Below are 20,773 nucleotides of genomic sequence, written 5' to 3'. Positions count from 1 at the left end.
AGGATAATTGACTGAATAAAGGGGACATGGTGGTTTCCATAGAATCCTTCCTGTCTGCTCAGGGAGATGGGCATCCGAGCTGTGTCCAACATGATCCTGGCAGTGTATGCTGGAGAACTCATAGACCTTGCTGCCTCTTTGCCTAAATCCCCACTCATCCTGCTCCTCAAAGGTGGAGATGTGGCTGTGAGAACTGAGAATCAGGAAGAAACAACTCAAAGAAAAACTTGGAGGCCTGCCTGTCTGCCCCAGAACCTGGGCCCGGTTCTGTGAAGGGGCCCCTGGATAGCTGAGCTGTGGTGGGCAGGACTGCTCTCTGTGGCACAGCCAGGCAGGCGGGACTAAGCATGGCCCCTAACTATGCTGTCAGGCAAGGCTGGCCTCAGCTCAGTCAGCTTCCTCATCTAGCAGTGACCACCCAGCAGGAAGAGCTCTCGCTTCATCTGCGCTTCTGTCTCTTTAGGAAGCCAGGTTGCCATGACGGTCTAAGACACGAAGGAGGCCCAGTGGGAACTCAGGCATCAACTGAGACCAAGGCCTTCCAGAGCAGCCTAGGTGAAAATGTCTACATCTGGAGCGATGGTAGAAGGCATGTCAATGCTTGGCTGTCTGGGAACGAAGGGGGATTTATTTCTATAAACTATTTTCATTCTGAAGCTTCCGGGTTGGAGTTTTCCTGACTTTGTGTTTAGCCTGGCCAAAAATAGAACTTGAAGTTAAACGTCACTCCCTCTCAGAAGAATCTACCAAAGCCCCCTGTCCTTCCTTCTTGCTGGGTTGCCCAGGCTCTCACTCTCTACATAACGGCCATGAAAGAAGGTCCCCAAGGTGTTGCTTCTGACCTGATGTCTTTCCTTCTCTTGATAGATTCTGAGACCATGTAAGACAGACCTAGATCCCCAAAGGTCTGAAGCATTAAAGCCAAGCCACCAAGAACCCTGAATTCGGTACCACAAACCTTCTTTGCCTTCCTAAGATCTTTCCAAGAACTAGGAGTGGCCGACCCAACCCAGAGTCTGCATTCTACTGAGGGCTTAGTCTGTCTACATTCCAGAGCAGATGAGGACACACAGCAGGAAGGTAATGCTTCCCTCTCACCCACTGAGACCTAGAACAGATCGAAGGCAGGGGTCCTCGTCCTCAGCCCAACCTAAGAGGCCATTCGGAGAGCTGAACCCTGGGCCTAGTGAGCCAATAGTCAAGGCAGAAGGTAGAAAAGGCAAGTGTGTCTCCTCAGGAAAAGGCCACCTGCTTGAGGGACCTACCTCAAGGGTGGTTCTGTGCTCCAGCTCAGGTGAGGGCTGGACCCACTTCAAATCCTAGTTCCTAGCTCCAGGTCAAGTCAGGTAGACAGAGAGCCCCTTCCTTCAGATAGGGGATTGGCTTCAGGAGGACTTCCTGCCATGGGGAGTGGACCTGGTGGGGCTTGATGAGAGCCTTTCCTGAGGCAGAGGCAGAGCCTTTCCTGAGGCCAGCTGAGGCAGAGATCATGGCCTCTGGGGAAGAAGGAAGGATAGGATCTCTGAGAGTGTGTGTAGGGTGACTGAAAAGCGGCTCTCCTTTTATCCTAGAGGGGCGCCAATCTCCACCTACCCTGTATGGGGAGCTCCGGCAGATGTGACGCTGTGGCAGGGTGGTGGGTGGGCATAGTTAGTCTGAACATGGTAAGGCCATCCTGGCTGGAGGCTGCTGAGCTGGTCACGTGTCCTCTGCTCCTGATCCCTTCAGCCATGGCCCTGTGCTCTAGCTTATGTCTTCCAAGGTGTAACTTCTTCCAGCCCAAGACACTGCCCAACAGCCCCAATGAATGACCAGGAGGGAGAGGACAAATATCTCAACTCCTCCCAGAGGGGCCCTGAGGAGGCACTAGGGCTGACCAAGGGACTTCTCCACCGTAGAAGACACCAGGTGGTACCCAGGTTCAGCCCACTGGGTCATCATTCTGGGATCTTCTCTGCTTCCGATGGCCATGTGTGGTGGTAGCAGTGGGGGAAAACTCTGTGTCCTTGCCTCTCTTCACACCTGGCAACCACCTTCACAGTGTCAACCAAAGCCAGCTGCAGGAGCAAAGGCTGGCCCACATCTCCATGAGGGCTAGGGGTGGACTTCAACAGCGTCCTTCAGCTCTGTCCCCTCCTCTCACCTCCTACTTCTTCCAGGCACATCTGTCACAGGGGACAGTAAAGACACAGTCACCAGGGCCCATTGGGTGGGTGGATGAGCAGACGCCTTAGATACAGAACGTGGGATTCTATGTGTTTTCAGGGAGCAAAGGAAGTGAGGAACCGGCCCTGCATGGCAGCTTGTTACTTAAGACACGCAGCCATAGGCCCGGAGACCAGGAGACCCCACAGAAAAAAGGAAGGCTAGACGAGGCTGGACTGTTGAAGCTGCTAGGTCTGGAAGGGAGCCCAACTTTGACTCAAGTCAAATGGAAGGGGCAAAAGAACAGGAAGAGAGACAGGGCCTCAGCTTACGTGATGCAAAGCTACACACAGGGCCACCTGGCTTTCTCCACTGCCTTTGGCAGGGAGCAGGGGTCATGACCTCAGAGCCAGGGAGGGGCAAGAGCCTACCCTCGCCCCCTCCCTCCCAGCAGTCCCTGGGGTCTCAGACTTGGGGTGGCTGAAAGTGCTGAGGGCCAGGCCCCTGGGCCAGGCCAGGTTCCTAAGAGGAAAGTCAAATGGGAAGCTGGGGGCCTGGAAAACAGGGGCATGACCAGGGCCCCAGGGAAAGGGATGACATCAGGAGTGGCAGGAGGGGCTCTGTCATGTGGCCCAAGAGATGGCTGCACTGTGCTCCTTGGCCTTCATGCGCAGGGCAGCAATACTCGAGGTCTTGCGGTCTGGCTCGCCATTCATCTCATAGCCGTTGAGGCCCGGACTGATGCCAGCTGCTCCAAACAGGCTGCCCATGTGTGTCTGGCCCACGTGACTGCCGGCTCCAGAGACACTCAGGAAGTCGGAGACGCTGCTGGCTCCAGAGCCAGGAGGGTGAGCGTGAGGGGACATGCAGGCAGGCACTGGGTCACAGGGGACCACACAGGCTGGCACTGGCGAGGCAGCCCCATTGTTGCCAATCCAGGACGGGTTCTGAATCTGGGGACAGTGAAAGAAGAGATGTCACAGGCTAGCTGGGAGGGCAGTGGGACAGAAGGGCTCAGCTGTCCATCATTGCAATGAAACCATTCTTTCGTGTCTGACATTAAAGATGCCCAGGGAACCCCTGGTGGTGAATTTATGTTTTAGAATTTCAATTTCCAGGGTAGGTCCATACCCGATATTCAGTAGCAAGGATTGTTTCAAACTGCCTTAGGGTCCAGGCAAAGCATTGCTCTGGATTGACCTGAGAGCATCTTTGGGGGCGGGGGGCGGACGACACAGACTCCAGGCTTGCAGGTCGGGGCGATGTAGGGATCACTGTGGGGAGCAGGCATCTGAGTGCTCCCATAGGCCTAGGTCAATGCCTAAGGCTCCAAGACAGAACCCTTGAAGGTTCCCAACTAGTCCAGCAGTGAAGAAGTGGCCGCACCTCTGAGGTGAGGCTCAACTACACATCTTCTCTTCTACTGATATTCTTTTTCTCTCCCCAGCTCCCACATCTAGCCTCAGTGTCCTCTGCTCTCTAAGCATCTCCAAGGGGGTGAATGTGGGGTGCCTAGGTTCCCTTTGAAGAAAGGACCAGCTCCTTTCAGCTGTACATTCTAGGCTCTCAGTTGTTTCAGACAGGATTCTCCTAGCATGCACATCCCTAAGGTGGCAAGAATTCAAGGAGGCCTCTAGAACCACCAGTTGGGCAGTGGGTCCTAAAGGGCCACAGGAACTCCTAATGCTCTCAAGAACTGCCTGTAGACTGAGCACACACTGATCCTGGCCCCAGCATGCCCCAGAGTGGGACAATGTGATCACCACCCCCTCCTGGACATGATCTAGGATCTGAGTCTGTGGGGCAGGTGGGAGAGACGGGCAAATGTCTCTTGTTGGCTCCCTCCCTCTAGCTCTGAGCTCAGATGGCAGCCATCAAGGGCAAAGAGCGAGAGCCAGGGGTTGGCCCTGGGAAGACAGAGGGAGAGGGAAGACAGGCATTAAAGAATGTGACCAGAGGTGAAGCTGATGTACTAGACACCCCTCATTCCTCAGCCTCACAGCGAGGTCTGCCCTCTGACCCTCAAATCCTGGGGGAGGTGGAGGAGGTACAGAACTGGCCAGGTCAGGGGTGGGATGGCGGGGGCTGTTTGATAGCATCGCAGCTGTGCACACTCAGGAGCACTGGTGTGACTGGCAGCTGGGAAGTCTCAGGACTTAGAGGAGGCTTAGGCAGAGGTAGGTCATGAGAGAGGTGCCAGGGATGCACGCTCAGACAAGAGGACATCTGTCCAGATGCCCCAGTGCCTGGCATCACTCACAATGCTCCTTGTTCTCGCTGGTGGACAGGAGGGAAGTTTCTGGAAAAGGGAAGGGAGACAGCAGGCAGATGCCTGAGTGTCAAGCCCATGCAGCTACCTTCCAGAAACAATGACCCTAGACCCTACAATAGTGTTACAGAAGAGCTGAAGCAGACACTTACATCGTGTCCAACTTACACACAAAGAAGCTGGGCCTCAGAGAGCTGCAGATACATATGAAGAGAGCAAGGCTCTAAGACTCCGTGGAACCTTTGTCTTGGGCCCGTGTGCATTTCAACCTGACCACAAGTCCTTGCTATCTCAGCACATCCTTACTTGGAGTGCCCTGAGGGACAGCCAACACCCTGGAAAGCTCCTGGTTTTCTGTCTGCCAGATGCTTACCACAGCAGAGGACAGCACTGTCCCAGCATTCTCGGTCTCCCAGTCAGGGTCAAACAGGCATACACCTGGCGTCCCTGAGCCTAGTCTTCCTCCTCTGCATCATCCCAGGTCTAGGGTCAGAGGCAACATAACGGGCAGGGGGATGTACCTGGGCATAGTTCTCGGCTCGGGTGAGGAGGGGCAACTCATAGGCCGTGGAGAAGTGGGTTCGGACCTGCTGCATCTGCCCAAAGCGCTCCCTCTTTCGCCACTTGGCCCTCCGGTTCTGGAACCAAACCTACAGGACAAAGCAGCGAGTAGTCACAGGGGTTAGGCCTTGCTCTCAGGCAGTGTGTGTGTGTGTGTGTGTGTGTGTGTGTGTGTGTGTGTGTGTGTGTGTGTGTTAGGGGCACAAAGAGTCAATCTGCACCTTTCCCTCTTTGGTATGAGAACTATGTAGAATTGTCAGAGTTGGGAAGGATGCCATTATTCCAGTAACCATCAGTGTGATTTGGGGCCTAACTGTGTAAGCTTCAGATACTAGAACAGGCAAATATTGCACACACACACACACACACGAACACACACACACACACACACACACACACACACACACACACACACAGGAGACATAGATAATGAGTACAAGCCATTGGTCATTGGTCTTCCTGGCACTGTATGCAAAATGCAGAGGGTTCCAGACTCCAGGAAGAATCCCATCGAGCTATGAAGACCTTTTCTAGAAATTTCTTCCCTTAGCCAATTCCTTCATGTTATGGTGAGTGAAGCCCTCTGAAACAGGAAAGATGTGTGGAAACAAGAGCTAGACTGTGGAGTTTGCCCTTAGTGAGGCGTCGGTAGGGTGGCTGTTGAAAAATCTTATACAGACTGACTGGTGCTGGACAGGTGCTACCTGTCACTGAGGTATATAGGTGCTACACCATTGGCTTGACCAAACTCAGAGCCAGGAGAGATGTAAATGTGGATCTCTGATGGGGTGGCTGAGAACCTTCCTAAGATACGAGGAAAAGGGCAAGAGCAGGCTGCTACCCCAGGGAACTGGGCTGGTTATGGACAGAAAGGAGGATGCAGTCGGAGAGGCAGGAGAGAAGAACAATGGGAAGAGGGCAGAGCAGGCTCTCCTAGAGGACAATGCCGACAGCTTTCTCTCTATCTTCCAGTGGGCTCAGTAGATTCAGATGTACACAGGCTCAGCCATGTGCACTCAGTCTGTCACCTGCAGGCCGCATGCACCACAGGATAGCTGCAAACACAGCCCAACACAAAAGTGTAAACTTGCTTAAAACACTTTTAAAAATCCATTGGTTTTGTAACTCAATTGCGTGGTCCACAATTGTGAGCTTTGTTGATAGCCATTACAGTGGCAAAAGCTGGACAGGTTTGTGCCCCTGCGGTCTGCACCCAGGCTGCTATTTGGGGTCTAGACTCTGAGAAAGACATTAACAGGGCAGGGCAGGGCATCCCTAGCTGTGGCAATCAGCCACACTTCTGAGATGGAGACCAGAGTAGCCTCTCTGCCATCCTGCCTGAGAACACCCAGACTCCTCAAGAACCATGGCAGAGAAAGATGAGGAACAGTAAGTGTGGGCCTTCCTGAGGCGCTGGCATGGGAGGCTTCCAGGGCATCTTTTAAAAATGGGCCCATGGCAGTGCCTGAACTGCCCAAATCCTCAAGTTCCACATCCTTAGGATGGGGCTGAGGTCTGGGCTGATGTCAGAGTAGAAGTGGAGACAGCAGATGGGAACACAGCATGAAGTTTCTAGAACAGTTGAGCTGTTTGTTTATGACTCCTGACCTCATTCTCTTGCTGAAGAAAAGTGGTCAAAGTCTGCAGGAAGTGTGTCTCATTAGAGTCGGGTAGGGAAAGTGGGTGTATTCCTTTACTTTCCTACTCTGACTTATATACACATTTACACACAAAGGTACTATCTGGTCATGTGCATGTGTGTGCACGCGCGTACACACACACACACACACACACACACACACACACACACACACACACACACACACACACAGTGTCCTTCCTGTGACCTCCCTAGAGACCAGCTCTCTTTAAGGTTCAGGGTCTCGGCCCCTGCCCCAGAGCCTGGGGGAAGGGTACTTTTACTCTGGCTAGGCCTGGGGTGAAGGCCCAGGATGCCCACTGGGAGAATGGAAGACATGGGGGCTCTTCTGCATGGTGAAATGGGATCCCCTTTATCAGCGGCTGCAGTGGGGGCTGGGGGGGCTGGAGGAATCAATCAGAGGAGCTTGTTTTCATTTCATGTTTAATTTCCTGCAGACTGAGCTCAGTCTTCCGCTCCATCCTCCGCCTCCCAGGGTTTTCTGGAGGGGGGCACTAGAAGCACCAAAATATATAGCCCCACTCCTTCCTCTCTTGGGGGGCAGAGGCAAGAGAAGCTGCTGCTGCTCCTGCTAAGGTTTTGTGCCTGAGGGTTCCAGTGTCTGTTGTGGAGAGGAGGTGGAGGTGTACGATATCACTGAGGACGGACTCTGGGAACCAGGTCTGCCTGAGAAGGGTCCAGAGCATAAGTCGGTGTCAGGCAAAGGGATCAGGGATGAGAGGAGTGGGGGCGAGGGATGGGATATGGTACTCGAGGGGGGTGTGAGTCCCATTATCTGGGAAGGGGTAGCCAAGAGCATTGTTTGGGGGAGGGTGGGGAGAAGGATCATTTGATGAAGATTTGATGAAGGTGGTTGGAGATGGGGCAGAGCAGAGTAGATAAACCCAGATCGGTGGGGCTGGCCTACCAGGGACCTCCTTCTCCAGGTGGTCCTTAGTCCCTATCTTTTTACTCTGTGCCTGAGGCCCGAGACTAAATTCTGCCTTTTTCTGTCCCCCCGTTGGCGGAAGCTATTAGCCTGGCTGCCTTCAATATCCTCCCAGCCTCTAGAAGTACCATGGTACCTGGTGCCTCCCTCTGCACTCCAGTATGTGTTTCTGTGCAGAGAATCGGTGTCCTCCCATCTCTGACCCCCAACTGTGCCTCTGTGCCTCGGGGCTCGTGCAACCACAGGCTCGTCTCTATAAGCCCCCAGGAGGAGAGCTCACCAAGGTCCCTGCCGTGCCTCCATTCTGGATGTTGTGGCCAGGACCACCCCGTTCCCAGCCCACCCGGGCCTGGCCCACTCAGCACAGGCCTCTCTGGAGGACTAGGCCATTCAAGGAACCAACTGTCTTGGAGGAGGCCTCTCTAACCGCAGCCCATCTGGGGCCAGGGTGGGGTGGCCCAGGGCGGGGAGGCTCCAGTCTCATTGTCTTCAGACACCAGCTGTGGAGATTGGAATCCCAGACAGCAGAGAGAGGCCTCGAAGCCCCCTGGAGCAGGGCCAGACCCCAGGCTGTTTCCCATGAAGGACCATCTTGGGACCACCCATTGGCCCCTCCCTGTTCCTGCCATCACGGTACACCAGGCACCTGGCTTGCCACCAGCAAGCAGTGTGTGGGTCCTGAGCAAACTCCGCAGAGGCAAGCAAGGCGGTTCTAGTACACCCCTGCACTCCCCACCCCCCGCCGGCCCCAGGGCACTGCCAGGCTCAGAGCTCAACCCAGAGGTTTGACGCACATAGAGATCCCACCCACCCTGCTGCCTTTGTACAGAGAAAAGTCTAAGAACAATCTGGCATGTGCCTGAGAACAGCAAGCTAGTCGGAAAGCACTGTCCCCGAGCTGGGGCGTCCTGGATCCCAGGCTCAGAACTGCTTCTGCATCGTGGTTAACTCTGGGCAATCACTTCCAACATCTGGGTCTTCCTTCCTCATCAAAATAAGACGTGGTCTTTTCTGAACTACCATTCAGTAATTCCATAACCTTCCTGTTTGATAGGAAGATAGATGATATATTAGGGTTTCCCTTTCTACCTTGGCTGTCAGGAAGTACAAGGCTGAATTTAAACAACAAGGAGTCTAACCCTGGTGGGGTTTTATTTTTTTTAACATAGTCACCCCATTTCTTGAAATGGTTTCTGACCTTAAACTAAAACAAATTTCTAGCTGTAAATTTTCTCAGCGTTTCGGAAGTAGGCCTGGGTATGTCCCTGTGTGTCAACAAAGCACTCACCTGGTTATATAGCAGTGACTCAGAATACTTGGTCTGTATTGTTCTCTGTCTCCTGCTGAGTGTTCCCTAAGCTCTAGACACACACATTCATTTCAGAAGTGTGCGTGTAACACACACACACACACACACACAAGTGCACACATACAAGCAGAAAGCAAACAGGTTTACCCCACCTGAACATGCTACCTGTCTACTGGTACAGTGGACTTGCATCCAGCTGCCCCCTCTCTACCCCTTCTGTCTACCCCCAATCCTGAGCTGAAGCTGGGGCTCCTCTGGGAGCTGGAATCTCAGGAGGTGAGGTCTCGTGGGACACGAGAGGCTGGGGCACGACAGTAAAGCCCAGCTGCTCTGCCGTTCTTCATCACACCACAGACTGCAGCACGCTCCAGCAACTGCGGCGTCTAGGGGCTGCAGGTTTTCCACATAGTTTCTATGTGCCCAAGCTAAATGGCAGATGCCTCCATGTGTTAAACAGGACTTCCTGAAGCTGATGGTCCTTCAGCTGGTCTCGTAACTGCCAGGAGAACAGAAGCTACAGTGTCCATGAGACTGCCCAGGACGGTGGAGCTCTTTGTTCTGACTCCCTGTGGCCCAGGCCACAGTGCCCTGCCCATTAAAAAGGAAGATTGCCTAGGGACTGTGGAGATGGTTCAGTCTGTAAAGTACTCACCATGGAAGCAAGAGGACCTGAATTCAGATCCCTAGAACCCACTGGAAAGAGCCAAACATGGGGGTGCACACCTGTAACTCCAATGCTGGCCAGGGGGGCAGAGAGGAGGCTCAGTGGTCGCATAGTCTAGCTAAGTTGGCAAGCTTGGGGTTCAGGGAAAGAGCTTGTCTAAAGAAATAAGAGCAACTGAGAAAGACATCTAATGTTAACCTCTGACCTTCACATACATGCGTGCGCACGTGTGTATACACACACATGCACACGCACATGCACATGCATACTTGTGCATGCGTCTTCCCTCACTTGTAAACACACATGAACATGCACACAGACACATGCACATATGCACACACACATATACTTGTGCATGCATCTCCCATCATTTGTAAACACACATGAACATAACATGCATGAACACATAACACATACACATGCATACATGTTTAAAAAAGAAAAGAAGCCCTCTGTGTTCACATGTGTCAGGCTCCTGCCTGCACAGAACCCACAGGTGTCATTCTTGTCATGCTTTGGGCTGAAAAGCCATCTGACTATGGAGTTGATATCATATTAAACTGAAGCTTGAACTCTTGCTTGTGGGCTTGGTCATACATACTTTGGCATTTGGGCTTTCTCTTTTGTTTCTATGATTTCCTACAGGGGACCACCCTCTGGAAAAGCAGGGCCACTGAATTGCACATATTTGCTGCCTTTGTTGCGTGTGCTAGGTGTGACCCAAACCTGTAATCCCAGAGCACGAAAGGCAAGACAAGAGGGTCAGTAGTTCAAGGCCAGCTGTGGTTACATAGCAAGACAGAAGCCAGTCTGAGCTACATGTGACCCTGTCTCACAAACAACACGGTGAGTAATCACGGGTTTCTCATTTTAGGGGCAAGAGAATGTGACCAGTCATAGAGTCTATCCCTAAGAGGAAGCAGAACAAGTGGAAGAAAGTGACCTGCTTTGGTCCTGTTGATTTTATAATAGGCTACGTGGAGTTGGGTGGCGTTTAGCTGAGTCGAACTGTGCTGAATAGAGCTGTGTGTGGTGAACTGTGTTGAGTTTGCAGTCTGGCACTGTTGTGTTGGGTTCAGTTTGGGTTGCACTGGGTTGGACTGGGATGACTGTGTTGAGTTTGTTTGGCACTGGGTTGGACTGGGATGAGCGTGTTGAGTTTGGGTCGCACTGGGTTATGCTGTATTGAACTGGGTTGAGCTGTGTATGGTATGTTGTACTATGGAGAGATGGGTTAAGCTGTGTATGGTATGTTATACTATGGAGAGGTGGGTTGAGCTGTGTATGGTATGTTGTACTATGGAGAGATGAGTTGCATTGCATTGGTTCGGCTAATATTGGATTCGATAGAGTTGGGTTGTACAGGGTTGCACTGAGCTGTGTACTGTGGGTCACACAGTTGACTTGTGTTGTTCTAGACTGTGTTAGGTCTGCTGGGCTATGTTGGGCTCTATTATATTGGCTTGGGCCATGTTGTACTGGGTTGAGCTGAGCTATAACATGTCCTGGGTTGTCTTTCTACTGTGTTGTATTGTGCTGTGTTACATTGGGTTTGTTTGTATTAAGTTTAATTGACCTGTGTGTGGTAAATTATGCTGACTCGATTGTTCTGGGCTATTATAACGTTGTGCTGGGTCTTGTTGGGTTGTACTGGGTTCTATTGTGCTGTTGGATTGGCTTGTACTGGGTGAGTTAAACTATGTGTGCTGAGGTACGAAACTGTGTGTAGCGAGTTGTACCGTTTTGAGGTGGGTTGTATTGGTCTGAGCTGCATTGCACTGGATCGTGCTATACAGTAAGTGGGTCATGCTGCATTGAGTTGTGCTGGCCTGGGGCTGAACCGACCTGTGTATGGTGGGTTGCACTGTGCTCAGCTAGCTATATGGGACTGTGTTGGGTTGTGCTGAGTGGGGTTAAATTGGGTTTGGATAGTGATGGTGAGGGCATTCATTGTATTGGCCCTGTCATGGCTGACCTGCACGCGGGCCTCGGTGAGGTCGGTCCTCATAGCCAGCTGCTCCCGTGCATACACATCAGGGTAGTGTGTCTTCTGGAAGACTTTCTCCAGCTCCTCCAGCTGGTAGCTAGTGAAGGTGGTTCTGTTCCGCCGCTTCTTGCCTTTGTTACTCTCAGAGTCGGTCTTTTCCAGGGGGCTTGGTATTTCAGCGCTAGCCCGGTCTTGGGGCCCCTTGGCCCCTGTCTCCTTCACACTGAGGTAGCTGTTGTCCATGCCCACGGGTTCAGAGTCAGGGGGCAGCTCTGGCTCACCCAGGTTGCTCTCTTTGGCTGAGGAAGAGAAAGGAAGGTTAGAAACTTGAATCTGGGAATCGAGAGGGGAGGACACTTGACCCTCCCAGAGGCACACTGAGTACCAGGCCAAGAGATTCAAGCTCCATACTCTAGTTTTTCCTCAACCTGCTGGGTGACTTTGGGCAAGTCTGTCCCCCTCCCTCACCCTCTGTGGCATCATCGTAGAATGGCCCTTCTGGCACCAGTGTTATGTAGCTCTAGATTGGTCAGTCTGACCTTGGTGGCTTTCTCTCCACTTTATGGCTGTAAGACTCCTCCCCTAGAAGGGTTCAAAGGAGCCAAAATCTCTTTGGAAATGGGCCCAATGGCTATCTGACACAATATGGAGGTTTTCTTGGGTAGAATTCCTCTAGCCACAGTGGACTTGGTGGGAAAGAGAAAGGACAACATTGATACCCATAGTTGGTATCATGGTATTCCATAGCGAAGCCTTGGAGACTGTCTCAGACTTTAGCACTGAGACCCACCCCACATCCCCCCACTCCACCTATAACACTGTCTGCAGAGGGGCCTTTAGCAGGCGGGGTTCACTGAAATGTGGGTGCATGCTGGGGTCCCATTCATAGCAGCTGCCACTGTCTACCACAACTGGGAGGCATCCTTCACTCCTGGGGATGGCCTCTTAGGGGCCACAGAGAATCATTGTAAACACAGCTCACAGCCCAGGCCCTGACTGCCGATTGCTGACACAATGAGGCTCCCATGGTAGATTCCTGGAAAATCAGAGCCTCAAGGAACCAAGCCAAGCCACACAGGTCATGAGTGGGGAGGTGGAGACCGGGGTAGGAGGGTAGGAGCTCCTGGCCCACCCATCCATCCGAGCACACACACTTGCCTCACGATAGCAGGGGCCTCAGAGTCTGGGCTCCAGGGCCAGGCACCAGGGTTTCTGTGCCACACCTCTGACTTTACAGCTCCACTCTCCTAATGAAGCCTTTGTGGCTCACTTTCCCCTTTATAATTTTGGGGTGAATGAAGAGACCCATGGGATATTTCTTATGGACTGTGAGAAAGGGAGAGGCACTCAGCCAGCTGACTATGTAACCTTCCACCATTACTGATGCCTGCTTCTGGTCTGGCCTTGAGGCTTCCAGGCCCTGCCAGCATAAGAGGATTGTGACCCAGGACAAGTTCTCCACGAGAGGAGTCCCTGGGGTGCACATATGTATCCAAGCACCAGGGGATGGGATGGGAATCAAGGCACGTCTCCAGATGTGGGAAGCCCCTTTCTGGCCATATGCTTAGTACATATGCCGCCAGAGCAAGCACCTGGACATACCTTTATTTGAGACTTGGGAAGAAAGAGATAGGTTCAGTGGGAGAACCATTAATAGACGTGGAGGGAGATGGTGGGAAATCCTTAAATGCGCACAAGTCCCATCCATTCACAACAAGCGTGTGAGGTGAATATAAGTGTCATCCGGTCTGACTCTCTGTTTCTTCTGGAAACAGGTTCCTGCCGCCATTTGCATTTTGGATCAGGATGATGCCTCTAACCTTGACCTCCTGATGCCATTCAGATCAGGGGTTGGGGGATTGATGCTTCAAGTTTACCACACTCCCTGTGAGCATTAGGAAGGGTGAGGGAGACTTTCTGCCCCTGTCAGTCTCCTTCCAACTCTGACACTGAAGAAAGGGAGGAGAGGGTGCCCAGAGCAGGCCTGGAAGCATCTATGGGGGGGTGGCTGACCAAACCAGTGGCGTTACAAATGGCAGCCATGTGAAGCCAACTTACACAGCCAGCGAGCGAGCGCAGCTTCGGTGACAGCTTTGTGTGAATTGCAGCTGCCAGCAGAACCAAGAGCTTCCAGCAAAGATATTTATCTTCCTGGCAGACAAATAAGTTTTATGCTTTTTTTTCTTTTTCATTTTTTTTTTAAGAAAAGAAATCCCACCCAGCTCACCCAAAATAAGCACTCCTCTTGTGCAACTTCCTGGCAGCCCAGCCAGAGAAGGCAGCTGCCACCCCTCCTGGCCTATCCTTGTCCCCTAGGCTCACCCTTGCCCCATGAACCCCATGGGAATGAGGGTCAGTTGAGGGCAGCTACACAGAAACCAGGGGTGGAAGGACTAACCCTAGCCTCCCATTTAAACTGAGGGGAAAAAAGCTAGAGAGAGAAAAGATATGCCCTGATTATCCACAGACACCGCTCCTGCTCTGGGACTACACTACCAGGGCATAGGACTTATTTCCAGGGCCTCTCAGCACCCGTAAGTCCTGCCCCTGAGCACAGGTGACTAAGATGAAGTTCTAGGCACCCTCAGTACAGAGCTAGATCCCGGCCCCACAGGAGAGGATGGCAGTGCTCACAGTCTTCTGATGAGAAAGAAGTAAGGGTGTATCCCTGCCCAGATCTAGTCACCCACGAACAAGTGAATGGGAGATGGGGACACAGCAAAGTGTGCACTGAGATCAAAGCCCCAGAAGGACTGTGCATCTGTGTGTCTCTGTGTGCGTGTGCACGCGTGTGTGCACATGCTCACACGTGCACACGGGTGCTTATGCACATGGTCAGGAGCCATCTATCAAGTTTTTGGACGCAGGGTGTTCCGTTGGTCTGGGGCTTACTGTTCCACTAGGCTGGCTGGGCAGAGAGTGCCGCAGATCCACCTGGCTTCACCTCCTCAGTGCTGGGTACAAGCACATCCCACCACACCCAGATGCTTTAAGTGTGCTCTTGGGTTCTACCCTCACGCCTGTGTGGCAGGCGCTTTACCAACTCAGCCATCTCCCCAAGCCTCAATGCCAACGTCGTAAACATTCATTGCTTATGTACGAATGTGCACCACATGAATATCCAGGAGTTATGGATGCTTGTGAGCTACCGTGTGGGTTCCGAGAATCGAACCCAGGTCCTCTGCAAGAGCAGCAAGGAGTCCTAACCACTGAGCCATCCCTCCAGCTTGCCAGCCCTTTTTTTCACTTTTTAGTTATTTAAAACATTTTTTAACTTCAAATATATTTTGATCATATTCCACCCCTCCCCCAAGTCCTCCCAGATCCTCTCACCATCCCTCACCCAACTTATGCTCTTTAAGAAAAAACAAAACAAAACAAAAAACAAATAAAAACTTAATACAACCAAGGAAACGAAATTCAACCTTCTCAAAAAACCCACCAAACTGTAACCAAATTAAAGCTTGAGCACACACACGCACACACACACACACACTCACACACACACACACACACACACTCACACACACGAAGGAGAAGGAGTCTGTTATATGTTTGTCACCTACAACACAACATGAGGTCTACCCTGGAGGAGTTGATATACTTAGTGTCACTCCACTGGAGAAAACTGATTTTCCCGTCTCCCAGCAGGTATGAATGAGAGTTCAGTTGTTAACCTTTACCCTAGTCAGCATGCTAATTTTGATTATTAATTTTCTTGCTTTAAATGCTGAAGCTGGGCTCCTACTCTAGACAATAAAGGAGAAATCTCCCAAGGTCTATAACCATACTTACCTATCTCAGAACGACAAGCTAAGGCCGGAGACTCTGGCTTTGTATCTATAAGGCCCCTCCTCCTGGGGCCCCTGAAGCCAGGCCATGCACCTTGAGCCAGCCCCTGTTTGTCCTCTGGGAATCTGGTTTATCGTTCCTGGTCCAGCTCTCCAAGGTCCTTCCCCAACCCAGCTACAGGGACTTGGGACACAGTTCTTCTGTCTGAAGTATGCCATCCAGCTACCTTAAAGCCTATGGTTCCTGCCACGACTCCTATGAGATCCTCAGCAGACAGGGTCTGTTTGGATTAGGTAGGGTCCAGAGACGAGGGAAGCATGGAGGACCTTGTGTGAAGCCAGCCAAAAGGTCCAGAGGGGCTGGCTAGGGCAGTAGCCTGGGCAAGGCCTGTGTAGCTCAGAATCTGGCTCATGCTGGCACTCCTCATCAATAAGATGGGTCTGAAATCCCTGGTTACTCCTGTCTAGAGGAGGCCATTGTCCTCCCCGGTTCCCTGCTACCCTCACCCCTCACCGCCTGCCCAGAAAATCCTGCCTTCCAGGTGCCTGCAACAGCTCTCCCAGGGAGCGGAAGTCAACCCTCTGTCCTCCTCTCAGCCCTCACAGCCTGGGGGGTTCTGACTAGTTGTGAACGAAGCCCTCGGTGTCCGGCTCTCCAACTGCCCAAGGGGAGCGTCTTGTCACTCGTCTTGTCTCAGCTCATAGCATAGGGAGGGACAGGCTCAAATATGTGGGGAGAGGCTGTGGAAGAAAAGATGAGTCATGGCCAAGAGACACTACAGTGTGCCCTCCCCGTGCAGCCACTCTGCACAGCCCCACTGCAGACTTGCAGATGGCTGGTGTTGAGCAGGAGAGGGGACCAGGTATGTATCAGGTACACAAGGGGAACTGAGCACACACATGTCACTTTCCAAGACTGGAGGAGACTGAGGGAAAGTGGGTGGGGAAAAAGTCAGGGTGGACCTTAAAGGACATTTCTCTTTACACAGCAAGCAGGACCAGCAGGGAGGGGCCAGCATCTAAACCAGTGGTTTTCACTTTCCTAATGTTGTGTGACCCTTTAATACAGTTCTTCATGTTGTGGTGACCCCCAAACCATAAGATTATTTCCCTTGTTACTTCATAACTGTAATTTTGCTAGTGTCATGAATCATAATGTAAATATCTGATATGCAGGATATCTGATATGTGACCCCTGTGAAAGGCTCGTTTGACCCTCAAAGGGGTCTTGACCCATAGGTTAAGAACTGCTGATCTAAACCAGCATCCATCACCTACCAGAGAGTAGTCGTCTCTGTGTCAGACCACTGCATTGCACAAGAGAAGTGGCCTCCGGAAGTGCCAGTTTGCCCAGCTGTGGCATCCTTCGACACTGTGACCCCAGTACTGGAGTCAGTTGAGCAGCAACAGAGGCCGGTTTGAATCCAGGCCATCAGCAGCAAGCCTGCCTTTCCCTCAGCCTTCAGGGACATTGCATAGATTTTACTCTGACTGAATGTTTTCCTTCCCAAATCATGCAAGGAGCCTTTTGTGGGTGTGTCCTAAGTCAAGACAGCGAGTAGAGCCTGGCTTATCCTGACCTAAAGTTTCCCCTTTTCCATATTTCCTCCCCTGACGGCTTAGAACTCACTGTGTAGATCAAGCTGGCTTCAGACTCACAGAGATCCACCTTCATTTGGACACACCACCAAGCCTAGCAATCAGATCAAGACTACCCAGAGAAGGGAGACAAGGGGTGAATGTTCAAAGTAATGCCTACTCCAGAAAGGTCTTCCCTCAGAGTGCCAAAGGCTCTAGAACAATCTGAAGCCAGTGTTATTCCTGTGGAGTAACGCTCCCAGGTGGGGAATGAGAAGCAAGAGCTTCTGGGTAGGCTACAGACCACGTCTGGGAACCAACCATCACAAACTGATCCCACTCAGTGTTGGCCATTGGGGCTCAGCTCGTGAAAGGAAGAAAATAGGAAATCCACCTTCCTTCCCTTAACTTCTACCCACCATGCCTTCCCATCTAGGGTCATCCAAAGCTCTCAAGAAATTTCCAAGGTATTCTTCCCCCTCCCTCCCTCCCTCCCCTCCCTCCCTCCTTCCTCCTTCCAGCCATCCATTCTTTCCTGTGACTGTTTCTAGAGGGCACCAAGAGCCCCTTTAGCATCCATCTATTCAGAGGATGTGAGCCCCTAGGGTATAGGCACCAGCCTGCAGCTGGGGATGGGTGTGGGAGAAACATGTTTCCAGTTGCCTGGGGCAAGGGTCATGAGTGTGCAGACATGTGTAGAGTTGTGTGTCAGTGTGGATGGGCGAGTGTGGACCTGGGTAGAGCGTGTGTACGTGTGTGGCTGGGCATAGGCAGTGCTCACGGCATGTATGGCTACAGGGTCTGAGTAATTTTATCCTCCGTGGTTTTGATTACATCTATTTTCCCTCCAAACATCTGCTTTGTGGGGGACATGCGGCTCTCTCTGTTCCCCGGGTGAGCCGGCCCCACACACCCTGTGGCGAAGTGCACAGCACCGATGTAATCTCCTTAAACAAAACAGGCCAGCACGGGGCCCTTTCATGCTATTTAAAGGGCACTGACTAAACCCACCGCTGTCCAAACAGTCCTGGGGGCCTGGGGTGGAGGCTAAAGGTTAGCCATTGATCACATAAATCCTCAACCCACCTCATCTGCCCCTGGGCTCTGTCCAGAGGTCTTTAGCTTAGCAGGCAGCTTGGTAAATAACGCTGCAGAGGAAGAAGTACCCAGGCGGCATGACAGCAAGAACACAGGGAGCACATGTGTGTCCTCACTCAAGAGGCGGTGAGCCGGGACGGGAAAGAGTGTGACAACCAGTGCTCGAGCTAGTCAGGGACGAAAGGCATCTTATTCTGAGCACCCATCAGCCAGAGAGCCCTAATGAAGAAATGAGGAGGCACAGACCAGAGGAGGTGGCGGGGACAGAAGAAGTGGATGGAGGGTCCCAAGACACCGGCACATGGGAAATAGTGAAATCTGAATTGGGTGTGGAGTTTAGTTCACAAAAATGCTTTTGTTTTAAGGTGGCGGTTTATGTGAACAGGCAGCTCAGCAAAGACACACGGGTAGCCAATGAACCTGGGGACAGGCAGGTCATCAATCCTACCACTAAGCACAAAGGAAAACTGGGGTGAGACCCCAGAGCACCCCCTCACAGAGATACAGAGACAGGAACTCAGGGTGCAGGTCACAGCGGTCACAATTGTCAGCAGCTTCTTATGTGATTAGACTAACCTAGTCCTGGCTCCAGCAAAGCCCTCAGCTCGGCAAATGCTCTAAGAAATGAGGACCCATCTGGGAGGAGACAGAGACCCAAACCAGAGAGAAAACACTACTGTGCTTGGCTCTGAACGTCCCCGAAGGCTTGTTTGTGCCATGTGGTTTGGTCCTCAGCAACTGACAACGATGCAAGGTGAGGGAAGCTTTAGGAGCTGGGGTTTATAGGGAAGTGTGGGTGGGTCTTAGATCGTTGGGGATGTGCCTTTGAAAAGGATTATAGGGCACGAATATCTCTCCTCTCCCCCTTCCCGCATGCAGTTTCCTCTGCATCCTGTTCCTGCCACGATGGGCTACATCATCACTGACCCAAAGCAACACAGCCAACCGTGATCCAATCCCATGCTACAGAGTAACATCAGCACAGAACGGTGCTCGTCTCTGGCAAGCAAATCTCATTTTGACTAGAGATAGGTGTTGGGATACAACCTCCAAAGCAGCTAGAACCCTCTTTACTTTTAAATTGATTGTCATGAGCATCTGGTCACAGTCCGAGAAAGCTGAGCAATGCAACAAAGGTCCTTTAGTAGGCAAATGGGAGCAGGCTGAGGAGCTCACGTGGAATAACACTCAGTAAAGAAACAAACCCACCGGCCTGACAATATGGGGGAGTCTCGGAAGCACACTGCACGTGTAAAAGAACCAGCCTGAGAGTGCACACACTGTGTGACCCATTCAGCCTGGGAAGGTAGGAATGGAGGCACAGAGGGCAGAGGGTTGGCTGCAGGGCGCCAGGGGATGGGGGAGGGGGCGAGTTTGTCAACAAAGAGAGCACGTTGATGTGAGAGACTGTTCGAACTATATGATCGTGCCTTTGTGATGGGGTCAATGGGTACAGAAATCTGTATGGGGATGCGTTAGAGACTCTACAGATTCACACCGAGCTTCATCTCTCACGGTGTTATTTTGTGGGATGAAAAATGTAATTAATGAGAAGATACAAAATGGTGTTGAACATCATTCAACGTTCAAAGGCCTTCACCCCAAAGTCCCACTTCTAGGGCCTTATCCTAGAGAAGTAATTAACAATGGACCTAAGGAATGAATGAGAGACCAGGTCCAATGGTCTACTGTGTAGAAAGCTGAGGTTAATGGAAATAGCCAGGGTAAAGGGTATCCTTCCCATACACAGATTCCGTGCATTCTACTCTGTGCAGCGTCTTTGTTGGGATTAAACATGAATTATTGTGCATCTATCGGTTTGCTTGCTTTTCCTTTATTCCTACTGTCCCCCTCCCCATTAGAAAGCAGGAAATCGTTCATCACCCCTTGTGTCCAGCGTTTAGTATTGCACTGGGAACATATAGTTGCTCAGTAAACACCTGATGAATGAAGGATTGAACCCCATTACAGAACGGGGCTTTGGCAAGTGGAAAGAAGACACTCATTGCTAGGAAAGGAAGCAGGGAGTGATTATCCTTGGAAAATACTGGAAGTTTTCCAGAAGTAGAAAGTTGAGTATGTGGACTAACTTTTCCCTTTTGTTGGCCTGTTTTGTCCTGGCTGGCTTTCTCTGGGATGAGGATAAGCTCTTATCTGAATCAGAGACTGGAAATCCCAGGGAAGCCTGTGCTGACAGGGAGCTGACAGTGTGCTGTGGGGTTATGGGAAGCGAGAGGCCTGGATGGAGTGGGATGGGAGAGGGCAGCTTCAGAGAAAGCTCCTGCTACAATGGGGTGGTATTATCGTGGTGGGGTGGTTCTGACCTCCCTCCCAACTGGGCCATGACGGACTCCAAGTCAAGGCCTCTATGACCGCTGGCTGACTGCCAATGCTCAAGTCCAGTCCAGATTTCCTCCTAAGATTCTTGGTCTGTAGGCTTATATCCTTGGGTACAGCCAGTAGGTGTCTAAGACGCGGGCACACATCATGCCACAACCCACGGCAGAAGTTCCTTCCAGCTCCCAGAGGCCTCATTCAGATGCCAAATACACGACAGGATACTCCTTGAAACAGCACACAGCAACAGTGAACACTGTTGATGGACGAGTCCCGAGTTCGGTCCCCAGCACTCACATAAGGAGCCAGCTGCACTGGCACAGGCCTATGATCGCAGCTCTGGGAAGGTGCAGACAGGAGGATCTCTGGAGTTTGCTGGCCTGCCAGCCTAGCCAGTGAATGAGTGAACTCCAGGCTCAGGGAGAGACACCATCTCAAGAAATAAG

At 51.9% G+C, this 20,773-nt stretch overlaps 1 protein-coding gene across 1 annotated transcript in view; it reads right to left on the bottom strand.

Moving 5' to 3' along the window:
- Positions 1 to 2,322: 2,322 nt before the first annotated feature.
- Positions 2,323 to 20,773, bottom strand: part of Alx4 (ALX homeobox 4) — a 36,118-nt gene continuing 17,667 nt past the window's right edge. The window contains exons 2-4 of the mRNA XM_032903763.1: positions 11,512 to 11,822; positions 4,936 to 5,064; positions 2,323 to 3,098 (exon numbers count right to left, since the gene is read on the bottom strand). Coding sequence (XP_032759654.1) covers positions 2,769 to 3,098; positions 4,936 to 5,064; positions 11,512 to 11,822 — 770 coding nt within the window. The 3' untranslated portion in view covers positions 2,323 to 2,768. The remainder of the gene's footprint in view (positions 3,099 to 4,935; positions 5,065 to 11,511; positions 11,823 to 20,773) is intronic.

The sequence above is a fragment of the Rattus rattus genome, chromosome 5, assembly GCF_011064425.1.
Source record: "Rattus rattus isolate New Zealand chromosome 5, Rrattus_CSIRO_v1, whole genome shotgun sequence".
NCBI classification, from domain to species: domain Eukaryota; kingdom Metazoa; phylum Chordata; class Mammalia; order Rodentia; family Muridae; genus Rattus; species Rattus rattus.
This window is presented reverse-complemented; position numbering and strand designations above follow the sequence as displayed.